Below are 18,421 nucleotides of genomic sequence, written 5' to 3'. Positions count from 1 at the left end.
CCCCTGAGAAGGGCCATGTGCTTCCCCTGCCCACCTCCCAGTGTGGTCTCGGTGGGCAGTGCTGACCTGGGGGCCAGGGCTCCCTGCTGCCTCCACCTGGGTATTGCCGATCCCCATCCCTCTGGGCTGCCTGCCCTCCCAAGGCTCTGGAGCCATCGCTGGAGGGCTCTGCAGTGTCTTGGAGGGTTTCAGCAAAGCGACTGGCATCTGGGCTCTGTGTTCCCAGAGCCCGGGGAGACTTGCTGGGGTCCAGGGCCCTACCCGTCACTGCTGGTGCCCAGCTTGTCCCTGGAAGTCGTTCTGTCGTCCCAGTCACAGCTGACCTGTGGCCTCTAGGGCCATCTTGCCAGGAGCTCGGCTGTCTATATTTCTGAAAAAACATAAGCAGCCAAATCCCCACCACCAGCTGTTAGGCCCTTGCCCGCGCCTCTGCCCTCTTGGTCTGCGCAGCCCATCTGTAGTCACTGTCTCCCTTAATTTCCATGCTTTGTCCGTAGACCTGCTTGGTCTCCTGACATCCCAAGCTGCGTAGGCTCCCAGGGCGGGCCCGTCTTCCTGGCTGGCTGCGTGCGGCCTGCCTTGCTGCCTGGCGCGGGGTGACGCTCTCTGGCCGGACGCATGCGTTCCCAGTAAGTCAGGTCTGTCTCCGGAGTGGCTGCCTGCAGGGCGCCGCTTCCTCTGCACCCTCCGGCGGCCTCAGCGCACTCTGCCCACGAGGCCCGGGGCCCGCGTGCCTGTGGCGGCAGCGGCACCCAGATTGCACGTCTCCATCGGCCGCCTTGGGTGCGCCCTTTACGCCAGCCCAGCACCCACCAGGCATACCAGCCACGCCGGCCCGCAGGTCCACTCGCCCAGCGCAGCCTTTGCCTTGAGGGCGAGGCCCCAGCTCCTTCGGGCCATCCCCAGGGCCTCCCCTGGCACCGCCTGGCCCTGGGCCTGCCACTTGGGCCCTGACCCTCGGGCCTTGGTCTCCTTGAGCCACCTGAAGGGAGCGCCCCAGCCCACACGCGCCCCCGGCACACAGCCCTTGCTGGAAGGCGCGCCCCCCGGCAGCCTGGCCCGGCTGCTGCTGGGTCGGCCATGCTGAGAGCGCTTATCTCCGGCTCCCAGGTCTGCGCCTCCGACCCCGCGGGTGTCCCCGCAGTCGCGCTGCTTGGCCGGAGCTGCCCGCGCCCCCGCTCCAGCCTCCTTTCAGAGCTGCCCAGCGTTTTCGGGCCTCTCGTGGCTCTGCATACATTTTGGTATTTTTTGTTGTATTTCCTTGGAAAATACACTGGACTGGACAGGCTGCCCCGACTGGGCTGCTCCAGGCAGGAGGGTCCCCAGCCAAGGCCAGGCCGCCGGCCAGCAAGCAGTGTCTGCCCGTGTCCGGGGGTCTACGTGGCCCGACGGGCCGGTCTCCGGTGTGCACGTCTTCCACCTCTTGGCTCAGGTAATGCCCAGCCAGTTCTGCTCCCTGCCCTCTCCCGGGGCGGGGACCCTAGCCCCCCCCCCCCCCCGTGTGCCCTGCTGGTTTTGTGTCCGTCTGCCCCAAGAACATCTGAGAACTAAAGACTTGCTTGCCTTGAGGCCACCCTCTCGTGGCCAGACAGACCCGGCAGGCAGGGTGAGGGACCACCTCCAGGGAGACCACAGGGCCGGTCACTCTGTGGACATGCTGGGTGCTGGGCTGAGCAGGGAAGGGACCGTGGAGACCAGTCAGAGTCGCCAGTCCTCCTGGGCCACCCGCGCCTTCAGGCCATGCTCCACGCCCACGCCATGGCCAGGAGCAGCGCCCACGGCCAAGCCCATCTTCATTGCCCTGCTCGGGGAGGTCAGCATGGGGTGTCGGCTCCGCCCGGAGGGGTCCTCTGCCTTTGAGCCCTGTAGCTCACGGACCCCTTCCCTGGGCCCCGGTCCACAGCTGCCCCCTCTGCTGTCCCTAGACAGTCTGCAGTGGCCCCTGAGAGATTTCGGGCTGGGCGCCCCTTCACTGCGACTCTGTCCCCCCAGGCCGCTGCACGCCCTCACTGACGGCCCCCCGGGAGGGATGGACCTCTTGCCCAGCACTGCCAGGGTGGAATCTTCTTTTCCTGCACCTCACACACAGGGGTCAGCAGAGAGCTCAGTGGTGGGGACACTGCTGGGCAGTGGCGGGGTGTCTGACCGCCACACCTGCACCCCCACCTGACCCTGTACCAGTTGCCGCAGGAGCCTCGTAACCCTAACTCTAACCCTAAGCCTAACCCTAACCTCGGGGACTCCCGCAACCAGGACCGGGAGCAGTGGGGGGGGGCCGAGGCCGGGCGTGGACGGGCCGCAGGGAGCACACGGGCACCGGGATGAGGGGGCGGGGGGGGGGCGGGGAGGAGCCGCACCGGGGTAGGGGGCTCGTGCCACAGGGCAGGGGCAACCGGTCTTGGCGGGGCAGTGTCCGGGCTCCCCCGCGCCCCAGCCTGGGCGCCCCTTCCCATCGGGAAGCCCCAGCCCCGGGGGCCCAGCCAGTGCCGGGGACCACCAGCAGGAACACAAATGCCCCTTGTCCGCGGCGCTGGCGGGTCTCTGGGCGACGGAGTGGGGCCCGGCGCTGCCCTGGGGGTCCAGCCTGGGGCGAGCAGAGAGGTCCCTAGGTGTGTCCTGAGTCACCCCTGGCCAGGCCGGGCTGGCCCGACTCCTGATGGCTCGTCTCTGCAGGACACGGCCCTGTCTTTGGGGGTGGAGGCAGGGAGGGGTCGGGGTGCTGAGCCAGGCTGCCGTCGTCCCTGACCCGGTCCTGGGTGCTGATAAGCCGGTCCCTTGAAGCTCGGCAACTTGAAAGGGCAGCCCAGGCTCTGACACCCTGGGGTGTGACTCCACCCCTCCCCCAGCCCTCCTGGCTTCAAAGGGGTGTCCGCCAGCCGTCCAGCAGCTGTCTCAGGAGGGGGGCCTGAGCTGATGCCCAGGGACAGGGCGGTTCAACAAGAGGCCGAGGGTGAGGGGGGCGTGGGGCCATGGGTTGGGCGAGCCTGGCAGGAGATCAGAGCCTTGTCCCGAGACCAGGACAGGGACAGGCCAGTTCCAGGGCCTTGGGACAGGAATGCGGGCTGTGGGACACAGGACAGGGGACAGGACATGGACAGGAGGGCAGGACACAGAGTGGGGACGCCCACATGGCGCAGACGCGGCTGGGGTGTGGGGCAGGGGCTGCCTGGCTTCCCTGGGCCACTGGGCGGCCGGGTGGGTGGGCAGGGGAAAGTGAGCCCCTCACTGACCTTGCCCAGGCCCAGGGCTCTCTGGACTCCACGCAGCGAGGCCGGTGACCTGGAGAGTGCGGGCCAGGGGCCGGAGACGGGGCTCCCACAGCCAGGCCTGTGTGGGGTGGGCTGGGCTGGGAGCGGACCCCTCACCCCCACCCCTGCCCCAGCATCTGGTGTGAGAAGCTCCTGGGCATGCAGGGTCCCGGGTGCTCCACGGAGCTCTGTGGAGCCTCACATGCTGGTAGGTGGGGTGCTCAGGCCCCCCCCAGAGCCAGCAGGCCCACGTGGCGGGCCCTGGGTCAGGGCACCCTCTGCGCCCCGAGCTGACCTCCTCGCCAGGCGCCCTCCGGGGGGGGGAGGGCTGCCCTGGCCCCGTGCTCCTGGGTGACCAGGTGCGTCTTGGGGGCTGACAGGATAGTCTGAGGAAAGGGACTCTGATGAGGGTGCCGGCCTGCCTGGTGGCTGGGCCCTGGTGGGGGCTGCTGGCCATCCTGCACTGGCCAAGGGGGTACTCCTGTCCCCAGAGGACCCACAGCAGAGCGGCCAAGGTGGCCAGCCTGGCATCCATGGGGTCCAGATGGGTGTCGGGGGCTGGTCTGCAGAAGCTCACAGAGGCCTGCAGAGGCCAGGGATAGCCAGCCCTTCCCTGCCCGTTCTGCCCAGGACCACGAGTGACTGTGGGTCCCTGCCTGCCTCTGTGGCATGAGGGAGGCAGGGCCTCTCCGGGTTCAAGGCCCGCAGGAGGCTCCTGGGCCCAGGGACCAGCAGCTGGTGCCATCTTGGCGAAGGGCCCCTCACCCCCGACAGATGAGGGCCGAGGCTGGGATCACAGGCCACGGTCTTGAGAGGCCCGGGCCTGGGCACCGGGGGCAGGGGCATCCCCCGTGGAGATCCCAAGTTCCTGCTGGGTCCAGAAGCCCCCATGGTACCGAGAAGGGAAGCCTGGCTGGCCCTGCAGCCTCTCCGGCCACGCCGGTGGCAGTGTCACGGGCAGCAGGCTGGGCCGGCCGAGGGCAGAGGCTTCCCAGACGCTGCAGTGAAGGCATCACCAATTGAGGGTGCCCGAGCGCCACCTCAGCCTGGCCAGCGCGGTGCCACCTGCATCCTGGGGAGCCAGCCCGAGCCTCGAGGCGCCACCATGCCAGACCAGTCTCCTGAGGAGGGAGCAACACCAGGTCAGACTGGGGCCAAGAGTCCATCCCTCGTGGCCCCGGGCAGAAGCGAGACAGTCCTGTCTTGGGGCAGGTGGGGGCACGCAGGGTCGGCTGCACCCCTTTATGGGCTGTGAGGCCCAGGCCCCACGTCTGCAGCAGCTGCAGGCCACCCCGCTCCCTGTGACAGCCGCCGGGCATCTGGCCCTGGGCCGGCAGGTGGTGACAGCTGCCAACAGCTGGCCGGAGGGGCGGGCGCCGGCCTTAGCCTGAGTCCTGGGGGGCCGGGGCTGTGCTGGGCCCTCAAGGCAGTCGGAGGGGGATGTGGGGAGTCCGGAGGCTGTGCTCTCCTGCCCTGAGACACCCGGCCCTAGAGAGACGCGGCAGGGGGAGGGGCAGTCTGGGTTGTCTCGGCCTGGTCGGGTGGACCCCAGAAGCCCCCCCAGCAGGGAGGGCAGGACGGCAGGGCGGCTGAGCCAGGATGGTGGGCAGTGGGCCGGGGCCTTTGCTATCCTGATGGGAGGGTTGAGTGGGGGGTGACCCTCGACTGACCCTGATGTGGGGTTCACCATCTCACACTCCTGGACCTGGCCCAGGCGCAGGGAGCCAGGACAACAGCCACCCTCGTGGCCGACGAACAGGCCGAGTCCTCGGGCCTCGGAGCCCCTCCCGTGAGAGACCCCAGGCCGCGGGGGCACCCGCCGGCCCTCAGCCACTGCTCGGCTGCGTGGGGAGGCGGCCTGGCCGGGGCGGGCGGGGCGGGCTGGCAGAGGGCACTGGCCCCACAGAGGCAAACCCCTTCCCCGTGCACCACCCTCCTGTTTCCACCTTCTCCCGGAAGCTGTCCTGCTCCTGGATTCCCCCCAAGTCTCCTGCACCGCGTGGCCCTCCAGGGCCAAGGCCCTTTGACATTCCCAGGTCTGCAGCCTGGGCCTGCGGGCGTTTGCGGCTCAGGGGGCATCACAGCTCACAGTGGACTTGTGGGGCACCCCCACCTGGCTGAAGGAGGCCTGTCAGCCCCAATCCAACACGGAGCACAGGCCTCCAAATACCAGGGCGGGTCCTGGCCAGGGACAGCCGCCGGGCACCCACTGGGTGGCACAGGGCGTACTGTGGTGTCCCCAGGGCCACGGTTGGCTGGGCAGGTGGGGAGGGGGCGGCTCTGCCCCTGGCCCCATGGGGTCATGGGGGCTGGGGCAGCCCAGCCCTCACAGGTTGGGGGCCTGCTGGCTGCAAGCATCACGGCGCCCTCGGGGCCCAGCAGGGGCAGCGGCCAGGCCAGGGAGCTGGCCCAGGACAGGCACAATCCAGCCTTTGTTCTCGTGGCCGCCAGAGCCTGTGGGCCAAGAGGAAACGCGGGGAAGCCAGCCAGCAGCCCCCCTGCTGCCAGCCCCACCAGGGCCGCAGACGCCACGGTGCCGGCAGGAGAACTGGGGCGCCGCAGGGAGGGGCGCTGGCCCGTGTCCTGGCTGCGTCCAGGACAGGCCACCTCCCCCCACCTTTGGGGCACAGCAGGGGCCCGCTGGGCAGGCCCTGCCCACACGCCGGGGCCTGTGCCTCCTCTGGCCCTGGGGCCGGGGGCCAAAGGGGGCCCCCAGCGACCCCCGTGACCAACACGACATGTCCCAGCCACAGCCGGCCTGGCCCTCACCATACGTGGCAGACGCCGATCCCCGTGCCACGGCCCCTCTAGGGGCCCCTGTGCCAGGTCATGGCAGTGGGCTTGGGGTGTAGGTGCAGGTGGGGGATCGGAGCCCGGCGCCCCTGGTGCCCACGGCCCAGACCTGGCCTGCCAGAGCCCTGAGGCTGCCAGTTGGTCCCGAGGGGTCCCCCACACCGCTCCCCTTCAGTGAGGGGTGCCTGGAAGGGCCAAAGCCCCTATGTCTGCATCCCTACCTGAGGCCACTGCTCTGCGCACTGTGAGCTGGACGAGGCCCCGCCGCAGGTCCACTGGACTCCCCAGCAGCCTCCCCGTGGCCGAGGGAGCCCCAGGGTGGGCCCAGAGGTGCCCCCACCTAGGCAGGGTCTCCATGCACGTCCCCCACCCCAGCGGGGCCTCCTGGGGTGGCAGCGCCCCAAATCCCCAAGGCAGGCCTCTGCCCCAGTGTGGACCCCGGCCCCTAAGTGAAGCTGGCAGCGACCCGGGCGCTGCCCCAGGAAACTTCCAGAGTTTGCTGGAGCAGCTGCAGCTCCAAGGCCCTGCTGGGCCTTGAGTGCCTCCCACACCCTGCTGGGCACTCAGAGCTGCGTCCGGGCGGGCGGGCAGGCGGGCAGCGTGGACACACAGCCCAGGAGCCACCCTGGGGGAGAGGCGTCGCAGCCGCTGCACCCGAGAGTGGCTGGCTGCCCACCGCCTACCGGTGCATGCCTTGGGCCTGGGGGGTGAGCCGCGTCAGGCAGCCCTGCGACCCAGCTGGCCGCAGACGCAGAGGGACCAGCGGTCTGGTGGGGGCTGGCCACATGGGGTACGCGCGGCTGCAGCGTGGGGGAGGCAGCTGCGGCAGGACCAGCTGTGGGCGGCAGGGGCTGGCCTGGCGCGCCCAGCCGAGGGGCGCTGGGCGTCTCCGTGCGGGAACCCTCTGGGCTCACGTTACAGTCTCCACTAGAAAAACAGCCCATTCGAAAGCCGGCTCTGAGGTTTCAAGAAACTGCAAACGGATCCACTTCCTGGCGAGGCCTCCCCAGTTGGGACCGGCTGTCCTACCCAGCAGAGGCAGGGCTGACCGCGGTTCTGAGCCCTCCGTTGGCCTGACCCGGGAGCGGGGATGAGGCTGGGTGGCCGGGCTTCAGGCCCTCTGTGCTGAGGGTGGCCCCACGGGGGAGGCCGTGCTCCCTAGCCCCCACTCCCGGAGCCAGGGGGCCATCTCCAGAGCCGGCGGGGGGCAGATCCCGGGCCGGGCTGCGGGCGGGCAGGGTGGGGGCAGGTGGACAGGCAGGGAATTCCCCCCACTGCAGGGAGGCACCAGCCTCCAGAGAGTCATGCAGAGTCTGGGAGGGTCTGTGTCCCTGGGGGGCAGAGGCGGGGTGTCTGCTACCCTGTCCCTGCGCAGCCCCTGCCCACGGAGGGCCTGCAGGCCGGTGACAGGTGTCCACCCGAGAGCCCAGCAGCCTCCCCTGTGCAGAAGGCGCTTTCTGGGACATCTGGAAATGCTCCGGGCTCCCGGCTTGCTGCCCAGCCTGGGGTGCGGCCCCCAGTGGCGCCACTGAGGCAGGAGCTGGGGGAGGCTCCGAAGGCCGCGCTGGCCACAGAGGGTGGGTTCTGCCCCCTCAGCCCCGGGGCAGAGACCAGGGTTTCTTCCTTTGGACGTGCTCACTGGCCATCTCCAGAGGGTGGCTGGGCCGGGGGCCAGGCTGGACACCCGCGCGGGAGGTGTCAGCACGCTGGCCCTGCTCACCGGACGCCCAGCCACTGCCTTGACGTGCAGCCACGCGGGGACCGTGGAATTCCAGGCTGGCTGCAGAGGCCTTGCGCAGCCTCTCCTCCCAGGCGGCCACCCGCCAGCTGCCAGGGTCTTGGCTCGGAAAAGGCCTGAGGCAAACCACTTTTCTGCCAAATTTCAGTCTAAGATGTAAAAACGCAGAAACCAGAAGCAGTAAAAGTGAGAACAAAGTGAAAGCAGCAGGCCGTGTGCAGGAAGGCGGCGGGGGGGTGGGGGGGAGGAGGGCCCTCCTGGGGGGCGGCTCCCTGCGCCCCACACCCGCTGCCTGCCTGTCAGGACCCCGGCCTCGGGGCCCACCCAGGCTGGGTCAGGCAGGCCCCGCTGGCCCCTCACCCACGCACAGGCAATGTGCACCCCCCCATCCCAGACCTTGGCCCTCCTGGGCCCGCGACCTGTGCACTGTCTGCCAGCTGGCGGCACAGCCTCCACGGCCGGGACTGGGGAGCCACTCCCAGGGCTGCTCCCCTGCGGCCTGCGGTACCCCTGTGCCAGCCCCTTGCCATCTGGGGGCCCCGCACGGACCTGAGGCACTGGCGGTGCCCGCACATTTCCCTCAGGGTGGGGTACCCTGAAGGGGGCTCCTGCGGTTTAGACCTGGGCCCAGTCCTCTCCTCCCGGGCCTCAGCTGCCAGCCTCCCTCCCGTACACCCTCAGAGGTCACTGTGGGCCCTGCCCGGTGCCCAGCACTGGACGCTGCCCTGCAGCCCTAGACGGGAGACCCAGGCAGGAGACCACAGTCTCCACAGGGGACTCCCGGGGCCAGGTGATCCTAGGGAGTGACCCCAGTGAGGGTGCCCAAGGGTGTGGTCACCCTGGCCACTTCCCGTGGGTGTCTGGACCCTGCAGTCAGCGCTGGACCCAGCAGCCCTGCACTCTGCAGCGCCGGGTCCTCTAAGCCCGCGCCCTGCTCAGGTGAGCGCCGCCCCCTGTAGCCACTTGCACCTGGGGTTGGGGTCTGGAGGCCCCCAGACCTAAAGCTCCAATGGCTTCAGGGCGTCTGCAAAGCAGCCCAGGAGGGACTCCCCATCCCACCTCCCATGGTCCCGCCCCACACGGGCCCGCCCCCGCCTCTCCGTGGGAAGGGGTGGGGTTCCATGCCTGCAGGCTGGGTGCCGCCTGCGTGGGTCCCCACACGCGGAGCTGGAGGGAGGCGCCGGCTGTGTCTCCGGGCAGGGGCGCAAGGGCGCAGCCGCCTCTGGGCCGCCGGCCTGGCCGGGCAGCCGCCCACCCCTGCCGCGGGAGCCTGGACCTGGCCTCGGCCCTCTCGCCCCGCCCGCCGGAGCCAGGCAGGGAGACCCCAGCACTCGTGGCGTGGGGTGCATACGGGCAGGGGTGTGCAGCACCCGGGCGCGGAGGGCTCGCTAGGAAAGCAGGCGGCCAGGGAAAGGAGAGCCCTGGGGCCCGCAGTGGCTTTTTCAGGCTTTTATTGATCCTTCTGCGCCATCCACGGGGCGGCGACCGCGCGCAGGCCGGCAGGGCGAGGTAGGAGGCTCCCGGCCCCACTCTCCGCGCCCCCCGGGGTCCACTGCACACCACCGCCCTGGTGCTCAGTGTGCCCACCTGCACGCCTGCACCGTGCCCAGGGGTCTGTGGAGACCACAGGTGTCCGTCAGATCCTACCGGCAGGAAGCCCTGATGACTTCCATGCCCTACAGCGTGGGTCTGTGGGCGCCTTCTCTCATCTGGGAGCGGCCGCGACCCCAAATGGACGCGCAGGGATGGGGCTGCAGGCCACGCAGGGGGGCCTGAGCCAGGCGGGGTAGCATCCAGGTGGCCTTGGCCCTCGCGCCTCTCAGATCTGCCATGGGGCCTGGGCACCGCTGGAGCCTGAGGGAGGCATTCGCCAGCCAGACGGGGTCCGGGCACGGGCCGCAGCACAAGCCCCGGCGCAGCGTGGGACCTACCCCAGAGCCCCAGGAATTTCCTTCTCTGGAAGGAAAATGCTTTGGACCTCCTCGTCCACAGCTGCTGCTCTGTGGGGACCCCTGACGGAGGGGTGGGGCACCCGGGGCTGGCGTGGGTCGGGGGTTCCCCAGCAGCCCACCTGCCAGGATGTGCACTGGCACTTCCTCCCGGAGGCTGCGGGTGGTGCCCACCCCTTGCCAGTGCCCCTACCGGCTCAGTGGGGGTTAAGCCATGGCATGGTTAGCCCTCTGTGGACAGTGGGGGCCGCTGCTGCTTGGGGAGTGGCTGGAGAGACACCCCACTATGGAAAACGCATCCAAGACTGCCGAGATGGCTGTCCCCCTGCTCCCCACCCAGGACACCGCCCTCCCCGCGGCCCACGCCCAGGACGCCCCCCACTCCCCCGCGGCCCTCGCCCAGGACAGCCCCCCTGCGTCCACGCACACTTCATGGCAGTCCATCCAATCCATCCTGTCTGAAAAGCAGCCGAAGCTCTGGCTCCTGTGCGAGGCCAGCGCAGGACACCATGCCCGGTGCTGGCTTCCTCCGTGCAGCCCGCCAGGCCTCAGTAAGGGGCAGCGGCGGACAGGCAGACAGAGAGCTGCTGCCCACTGGGCAGGGCCCTCGTGGGGACCCACCCTGGACGCAGAGAGAGAACAAGTCGCGGGCAGGTCTCTAGAAGGGCAGGGCAAGATGGGGGCAGGCAGAGCGTGCCTGGGCCCCCACATGCGCGTTGGAACTGTAACCAGAGCCCTAAACACAAGGTGTCCCCCGTGCATAGGCGCCCACAGTGCCTGGCGGCCCCTTGGCAGGGATGCCCAGTTGGGTGAGGGCCCACGACGGCCTGTGGGGTGGGCATGCTCCTCTCCTGACAGGGGGATGGGCCGTCTGCTGGCTGCACACACCCTCCTCCACCCCTCGTGGGCAGGCCAGCCCCGCTGGGCACATGGCATGGAAGCTGCGCTGCCCGCCAGGCCTGCCTTGGGAGTCCGTGCCGGCTAACAGGCCCCCGCACTGTGGCCTGCGGCCCGCTGTGTCACCCCCCACTCTGAGCGCCTGGCCGCAGGGGCCAGCCCACCCCAGGGCCCCATAATAGCAGGCCCCTCGAGGGGCGGCTGGCTGCTCAGGAGAACTGGACTATTTCTGGGAGGACGCCAGTCACTTCGGCCTCCGGCCCGGACTGGACACGCCAGCTCCCGCAGGCTGGAGTCCGCAGGCTCGTGGGCCCATCCCCCCGTCAGCCACTTGGCCACGCGGGCTGAAGTCTGAGGCTCCGGTGCTGGTTCCACCAGCATGGGGGCGCCGAGTCCATGGGGTCCAGCCGTGAGGCGGGGGCCCCAGAGGGGCCACGTGACCAGCCCACCGCTGCCCTAGACCCCACACCAGAGACACCGGGCATCAGGCCCCGCCTGCAGAGGATGCCGAACAGCCCAGGGGCCCCACAGGCCGCAGACCCCACAGGCCTCCCGCTGGGCAGCCAAGGCACTCCATGGCGGGCAGGGGTGGGGCATCGTGGGCGCGCTGAGCTCAAGGTCCCACAGCCCTGACCAGACGCCCCAGATTTACCTGGCCAGACAGAAGGCAGCTGTGAGCAAACAGCAAGGCCAAAGCCGGGAATCAAGGGTCGTGTCCCGTCAGGCAAAGGCTGGGCGAGCAGCCAATCCCCGTCGCAGGCCCACGCTCCTCCAGCGTGCGCGTTCCCCACCGCCCCGCGGGCAGCTCCCCACGAGCATCCTCGCAGCCAGGCCCACGGGCGAGGGCGGCCAGGGCCAGGGAGGGGCGGGGCACGGCCCTGTGGTCAGTGCCGACACCTCTTCTCCCACCCTGCTGGTGGGGGCAAGTGCGGAGAGGGCGCTCGGGGGCGGCATCTCTGCACCAGAGGGTGCCCCAAGCACCCGGGCCCACACAGGGCAGCGTGGGCGCCCCTGCATCTGCAGCCAGGCCTCACGCCGCCCGTCGGAAGGCACGGAGGCCCCACAGAGTTGGGAAAGGACTTTATTCAACGGCGTGGTGACCGGCCCTGGTGGGGCGTGGTGGCTGGTCAGGGGCACAGCTGGTCCGAGGGCGCGGAGTGCGGGCGGCTCACCTCCCCAACGCAGGCCCTGCAGGAGCGTGGGGTCAGGCGGGGGCGGGGTCTCCCCAGCCTCCCCGTGTGTCCCCCATGCACTTGCCTCCGCGCTGCCGCAGCCCCGAGATGCTAATGGGGGGCCTGGGTGAGGGGTCTGCTCCCGCGAGGCTGGGCGGCGGGGTGGGCATGTGGGCCGGCGGCACCCCCCTGTGAAGGACCATGGCCGTCAGGGGAGCCCACACTGCAGCCAGGGCCTCCCCGGCCCTGGGGGTCTGAAGATCATGTACGGGTGCTCGCTGGCCCCGACAGCCCAGGGTGGACGGCCAGGGCTGGGGCCAGGGAGGGGGAACCCAGCTAGCTCTGTCCCCCCTCCTCCGCAGGAGCACCCGGCCGGGCTGAGGCCCCACCCGGGCGCGGGGCACATCTCCCACGAAGCAGTCACCGGCACCAGCAGCCTCCGCAAGCAGAGGGCCTGGGCAGGGCAGGGCAGGGCGGTGGGGGGACGCTCACCCACCTCAGGGCTGTGGCAGCAGCCATACGCGTGGGCGTCGGGCCAGGGAGTGGGGTGCTGCCCGGGCGGCAGACGCTGCCTATGGGGACAGGAGGACCTGAGCAGTGCCCGCCCCGCCCACCTCGGGTTGGTGAGCTCCGGGAGGGGCGCAGCTGGAGGCAGGCCGGCCTGCAGGGCGCACAGCACAGGGCGCAGCCCTTCAGCAGCCCCAGCTTCTCTCCCGCAGGAAGCCACCACATCCGCCTCGCAGCAGCCCCCACTTACCCATGCGCCCGTCTTGCGGGGGGCTGATGAGGGAGATCCTCGTGGGGCCAGCTGCGCCCTCGGGCTGCGGGGAAGGACAGGTGGGTGCCGCCCACAGTAGACAATGCTTGTGCCCCACACACAGCCACCAAGCTCCTGACCAGACGCCCAGGGGGCCAGGGGGGTTGCACCGAGATGTCCCCCACCGCCTGGCGGATGGGCGGGCCTCAGGGGGCCCTTCCACACTGGCCGGGCCCTGAACATGGTCCCGGTGGCCCTCCTGGGTCCATGGCCCAGCCCCTGGCCTGCACCCTGACCAGCCGCCCAGGGCCTGCTCCACCCACAGACCCACAGGGCCTCCCAGGGCAGGACTGAGCCCCTAGGACGGCGCTGCGACGAGGCCCCTCGGGAGCGCTGCCCTGCCCCTGCCCTCCTGCAGCCTGTCCACTTGTGAGTTTGGCCTCTCCGCCTGGGCAACGCCACTCCTGGTAGGCTAGCGGGGCCAGCACACCTCTCCTGCTGTCCTTCCTCGTACTGTACCCACGGCCCAGTTCTCCCGGCGTCTCCTGGTTTATGACCGGGCCGGTCCAGCACTCAGGCCAGAGGCCTGCGGGGCCACGCCGCACGGAGCACTTACCCTCCTCTTCGGAGTCGGCTCCGAGTCCACGTCCATGGGCTCTGCTCTGAGAAAGGCAGTGGGAGGCTCCCGCTGTCCAGGCGCAGCACTGGCCCCAGGCGCCCGCGCCTGCCTCTGCCTCCTGCGGGCTCCCTGCTCAGGGCTCCAGCCATCCCTGTCCTCGCCCCTCCCATGGCCCAGCAGGCAATGGCCGCCCCGGGTCAGGCGATTCCGGCACTGCCCACGCGGCTGACCCCTGCAGGGCCCGCAGCCCACTCACCTCACGGGGGCCGGCGCATCCAGGAGCGGCAGCGGGTAGCCGTGTGGCCTTGCGGACGGAGCTGCGGGGATGCGTGTGAGGCTCAGGGGCCCCCGCCATTCTCCCGCCCCTCCCGGCAGCTGCACTTACTCGAGACCGAGGTCCGAACTGTGCCCGAGGCCACCTGCGGTGCCGCCCTGGCACTGGGCGGGGAGATGGTATCACACCCGTGTCCCGCGACCAGGCCTGCACCAGGGCCCCCGGGCCTGCCCTGGGGTGGAGCCCGAGGCCTCAGGGAGCGTCCACTGAGGGCCTCCAGTTACCAGCCCTGCGGGGCCCTCACAGGAGCAGCCCAGGTCAGCCCCTGCCCCCAGCTCCAGGACTGCCCCCCTCTCCTCCTCCCTCCCTGCCCTTGGGCGTTCCCACTGCAGGTCACCCAGGCAGGCCTCCCCGCCCTGCCCAGGGGGTGCAGCCCACACACCTCTGCAGCTGCTGCACCTGCAGCGCCGACATTCTGAGGGCGTCCTCTAGCCTCCAGACCTGGGCAAGGGAGACAGCGGCCAGGGCGCGGGCACTCAGGCAGGGCCCCATGCCGCAGGGAGTGGAGCCACGCTCGCTGCCGGGGACACCCCAGCGCTAGGCGCTCGGGGACGCAGCGGGACCCACCTTCTCTCTGTAGAAAGCCAAGAGTCTCCTCCTGTGCTTTTCTTGAAACTCTGAAATCTGAGAAGCGTGCCCAGCTGACAGGCCGGCCTGGCCAGGACCCAGCTGCAGCGGCCCCGCGGGGTGGACACTCGGGGGAGCCAGCAAGCATGAGGCGGACGAGTACCTGGGAAGACCACGTGGAGTCCCGGGCCGCTGGCCCCAGGCCTGGCTCACAGGTGTCCCGTGGGCGGGGACCCTGCAGAGGGGGCTGGGCAGAGGCTGGCGACCAAGACCCCAGGGCCTCTACTGCCACGCCTGAAGCCAGCAGCCCGGCCTCCCGCGCCCCTGAGTCGGGCCATGTGCGGGGGGCTCGGGGCCAAGCCCTGCTCGAGACTGACCCCGGCCCTGCACAGAGGGGGCAGCAGCCGCCCGCTCCACGGGGAGCTGGGCCTGACGTGTGAAAAGGGACCTCCTGCCTGGCGGGACCAGGGAGCAGGAGCTCACCCCCTGCACCTGCGCTTTTTGGGGGATGGCTGAGAGTGGCCATGCGGGTCCATGTGACAGACCTGGGCTCTCCTGGGTGCACACAGAGTGTCAGTGCCCTCCTGCTGCGCCAAGGTGGCCCCACCCCACCTGCAGCTTCACCCGAGTTGCCCAGTGGCTTCCGCCCCCTCCCCTGCTGCTGGGCTTTGCAGGCAGCCTCCCCACCGCTGCGGGCAGCTGCCCCCTTCACTGGCGCAGCCAGCGGGAGCTGCCTTTTCTTCTTGCTCCGCCGCAGCCAGAGGGTGCCGGGCCATGTCCTGTGACAATCAAAGAGCCCCAGCCGGGAGAGGGCGTGGGGTGGGGGCAGACAGGATCAGGGCCCGCGCTGGGGGGGCGTGGCTCTGCCCACCCCACCCGCCCAGGCCCGTGCTTCCTGGGGTAGGGGGCCCACTCCCGGGCCCAGCCCTGCCGGGTGCATCCACCAGCACCTAGCCCGCCAGAGACGTGGCGTCCAGCTCACGGGAGCTGCCCAAGCCCTGTGTGCGGCCCCATGAAACCAGCCCCCGGCCACTGCCACCCATCCCCCAAGCCGCTGAGGCTGGTCCTTGCAGGGCTCCCCCAAGCTGTGCCCCGGGTCCTGAGAGTCACCAGGGGCACTTTCCCAGGTCACCAACGGCAGTGCCCAGCTGGAAAGTCTAGCATGAAGGGGCCTCCGGCTGCAAATGGGGCCACAGCTGCCGTCCTCGGCGCCCAGCACAGCCCAGCAGTTGCCACACCCAGGGTGGGCGTGCAGGAGCCTGGCGACAGGGTCACTGAGCAGGTGGTCTGGAGAGGCCGTGGCACCCGGAAGTGGGAGGACAGTCACCCCAGAGGGACAGCGGTGGGAAGTGGCCCTCCTTGTCCCCCTCGGGGCAGGCAGCGTCCCAAAGCTGCGAGTCCAGGCAGCCCAGCTGGGCGCTACACCCAGATGCAAGATGGGGTGTGTGCGGGGGCGGGGGTGCTGGATGAGGGGCGCAGCTGTTCTGGCTTTGTGGTAGGCGACCCCGCGGGCGCCTCGTGCGCCTGCTCACCTGTGCGGTGTCCCTAGAGTACCTGGCACACAGGCTGTCCACGCGCAAGAAGAGCGCCTGGATGTCCCAGTCGGTCTGCAAGAGACATGCTTGTGTGCAGAGCCCACTCCCGGGGGCTGGGCACCCGCTGGACCCAGCACCAAGACCTGTCCCAGGCCCCGGGGGCCCGCCTTGCCCAGCAGCCTCCAGAGCCACTCCCAGGACCCGAGATGGGCAACGGGAAATAGCCCACCCGCACTGGACAGCCTCGGCATCCCCAAGAAGCAAGGCCAGCCCCGTGGGGTGGACGCAGGCCCTGGCGGGGCGACCAGGGATGGAAATCCAGACGGAGCGCGAGGCGGGCGCCCCCAGACGTTAGAGGTCACTTTATCTCTGGCCACTCGGTGTGGGGAGACCTGGCCACCACAGATGCCTCCGTGCCGAAGGGTGTCAAAGGAAGGCGCGTCCGGCTCAGAGAGGAGGTTCCAACTTACGTGCTTGGAGAGCGGGACCGTGCGGCAGGGAGCGCGGCAGATGGCACACTTGTCCTTCCCGCCTGGAGGAAGAGCACCAGGGCCCAGTGGCTGGCCCCCGCCAGCCCGACAGGCGGCAGCGACACTGCCCTCCGCCCAGCGGCGACGCGTGCCCCACAGCCTGAGGCCCCATCACCGCTCCTTCCCTCCTTCGGAGCTTACGGCGCTGGGAAAATGCCCAGGTCGCAAAATCGGCCTCCAGGGAGGCCACGAGGGCGGCTCCGAGCTTGCTCTCCTGCCCCCGACACGCCGCTGCGGGTCTCCCGGCTCGCTGGACGCCGCGGTCCTCACCCGGAGACCTGGGCCCTGCTCGGGCCCTGCCGTGGCCGTCCCTCCCCATGCCCCCTCCTGTCTAAGGCAGCCAAGAGCCAGAGCCAGGGTCCCCCGCGGGGGTCAGTGCCGGGACCTGCAGTGCCAGCAACCCCGGCCGGGGCGACCCACAGGGGCCGCCGGAGGACCACGTCCTTGGGCCTGCGCTCGGCGTCCCTACCCTCGTCCGACCCCACGCAGTAGGCGGCGGCTGACCAGGGCCCCCTGAGGGCCTCCGAGCACGTGGTGAGGTCGCCCCCTCGTGGAAGCATCACCCCAAGTCAGGGCTGCCCTCTGCGGGGCCCCGCCCCCACAGCCCGCCGGCACCGCTGGCTCCCACCGCACCTGAGAGCGGACACAGGCGGGGTGGCTGGGGCGGCCCGCCCGGGTGGGGGCGGCGGGGGCCGCGGCGAGGGCAGCTCTCCCGGCCCAGCGGCTCGGCCCTGCGGGGCGGCACCGGACCCGGAAAGGCCCCCGCGCCTGGGCTGGGCCGCCCCCCCACCCCCGGCCGCTCCGAGCCCCCGCGCCGCCCTCCCCCGGCCCCTTCGGGCTCCGGCCTCACCCCCGCCGGACGCTGGGGGCCGCCACCCGGGCTCGCACTGGGCAGAGGCCAGTTCGGTACCCGCCGGGCCATGCCCCGGAGGCCCCGCCCCTCCCGGGCCCCGCCCCCGGAGGCCCGTCCCTCCCAGAGGCCCCGCCCCCGGAGGCCCATCCCTCCCGGAGGCCCCGCCCCCCCGGGCCCCGCCCCGGAGTCCCGTCCCTCCCAGAGGCCCCGCCCCCGGAGGCCCGTCCCTCCCAGAGGCCCCACCCCCGGAGGCCCATCCCTCCCGGAGGCCCGTCCCTCCCAGAGGCCCCGCCCCCAGAGGCCCATCCCTCCCGGGCCCCGCCCCCGGAGGCCCGTCCCTCCCAGAGGCCCCACCCCCGGAGGCCCCGCCCACCCATAGGCCCCGCCCCGGAGGCCCGCCCCTCCCAGAGGCCCCGCCCTGGAGGCCCGTCCCTCCCAGAGGCCCCGCCCCCGGAGGCCCGTCCCTCCCAGAGGCCCCGCCCCCAGAGGCCCGTCCCTCCCAGAGGCCCCGCCCCCAGAGGCCCATCCCTCCCGGGCCCCGCCCCCGGAGGCCCGTCCCTCCCACAGGCCCCGTCCCTGGAGCCCCCGCCCACCCAGAGGCCCCGCCCCCGGAGGCCCATCCCTCCCGGAGGCCCCGCCCCCCGGGCCCCGCCCCGGAGGCCCGTCCCTCCCAGAGGCCCCTCCCTCCTGGGCCCCGCCCTGGAGCCCCGCCCCAGAGGCCCAGCCCTCCAGGAGGCCCCGCCCCTCGGCGCCGTCTCAGGTGGCGGCCCTGTCCGCCTGACCTTTGCCCAGGCAGACGTGGCAGTACACGTGGCCACAGCTGGTCAGGCTGAAGCACGACGTCCGGTGCGGCGGCTGGAAGCAGCGATTGCAGAACACCCAGCTGGCCATGCCGGCCGGCGCCGCCCGGAGGCCAGGAGTCCCGGGGCGCGGGAGTCAGGCCGCGGGACCACGGGGCGGGCACGCGGCAGCGGTCGCTCCGCGCCTGCGCACAGAGGCCCGCTGCGCGCCTGCGCACGCCGAGCTGCCCCACGTCTGCGCACGCAGCCCCGGCTCCGCGCCTGCGCACAGAGCGCGGCCGAGGCGGGAAGGCGGCGAGGCCGAGGCCCGCCACGACGCGAGCACGCGGGGGATGGCGCGGGGTTGGCGTGGGGGGGCGGGGATGTCGGCGGGAGGGCGGTGTCAGGGGCGAGCGTGAGGCGGGCGGCGGGGGGGCGGGCGGTGTGTGGGGAGCGGGCGGTGGGGGGGTGGGGGGGCGGTGGGGGGTGGGGGAAGGTGGGGGAAGGTGGGGGGCGGTAGGGGTGTGGGGGGGCGGTGGGGGTGGGGGGCGGTGGGGGGGCGGGGCTGGCGGGGGGGTGGGGGTGGGGTGGGGGTGGGATGGGCGGTGGGGGCGGTGGGGGCGGCGGGGGGCGGGGGGGCGGGGCTGGCG

The 18,421-nt window shown here is 71.4% G+C and overlaps 1 protein-coding gene across 1 annotated transcript; it reads right to left on the bottom strand.

The window, feature by feature from the left end:
• Nucleotides 1-12,107: 12,107 nt before the first annotated feature.
• RNF212 (ring finger protein 212) lies at nucleotides 12,108-17,883 on the bottom strand (the record flags this gene model as incomplete). Its single annotated transcript, XM_084233053.1, has 10 exons — nucleotides 12,108-12,369; nucleotides 12,555-12,618; nucleotides 13,171-13,216; nucleotides 13,430-13,490; nucleotides 13,559-13,611; nucleotides 13,890-13,948; nucleotides 14,075-14,131; nucleotides 15,607-15,681; nucleotides 16,080-16,141; nucleotides 17,775-17,883. The coding sequence occupies 10 exons, from the start codon at nucleotides 17,881-17,883 to the stop codon at nucleotides 12,218-12,220; spliced, it is 738 nt and encodes a 245-aa protein (XP_084089179.1). The 3' UTR covers nucleotides 12,108-12,217.
• Nucleotides 17,884-18,421: the final 538 nt, after the last annotated feature.

This window comes from Talpa europaea (assembly GCF_964194135.1).
Source record: "Talpa europaea genome assembly, chromosome: 5".
In the NCBI taxonomy this organism is placed as follows: domain Eukaryota; kingdom Metazoa; phylum Chordata; class Mammalia; order Eulipotyphla; family Talpidae; genus Talpa; species Talpa europaea.
Note: the sequence above shows the minus strand (reverse complement) of the source record. Positions and strands in the feature narration are given on the sequence as shown.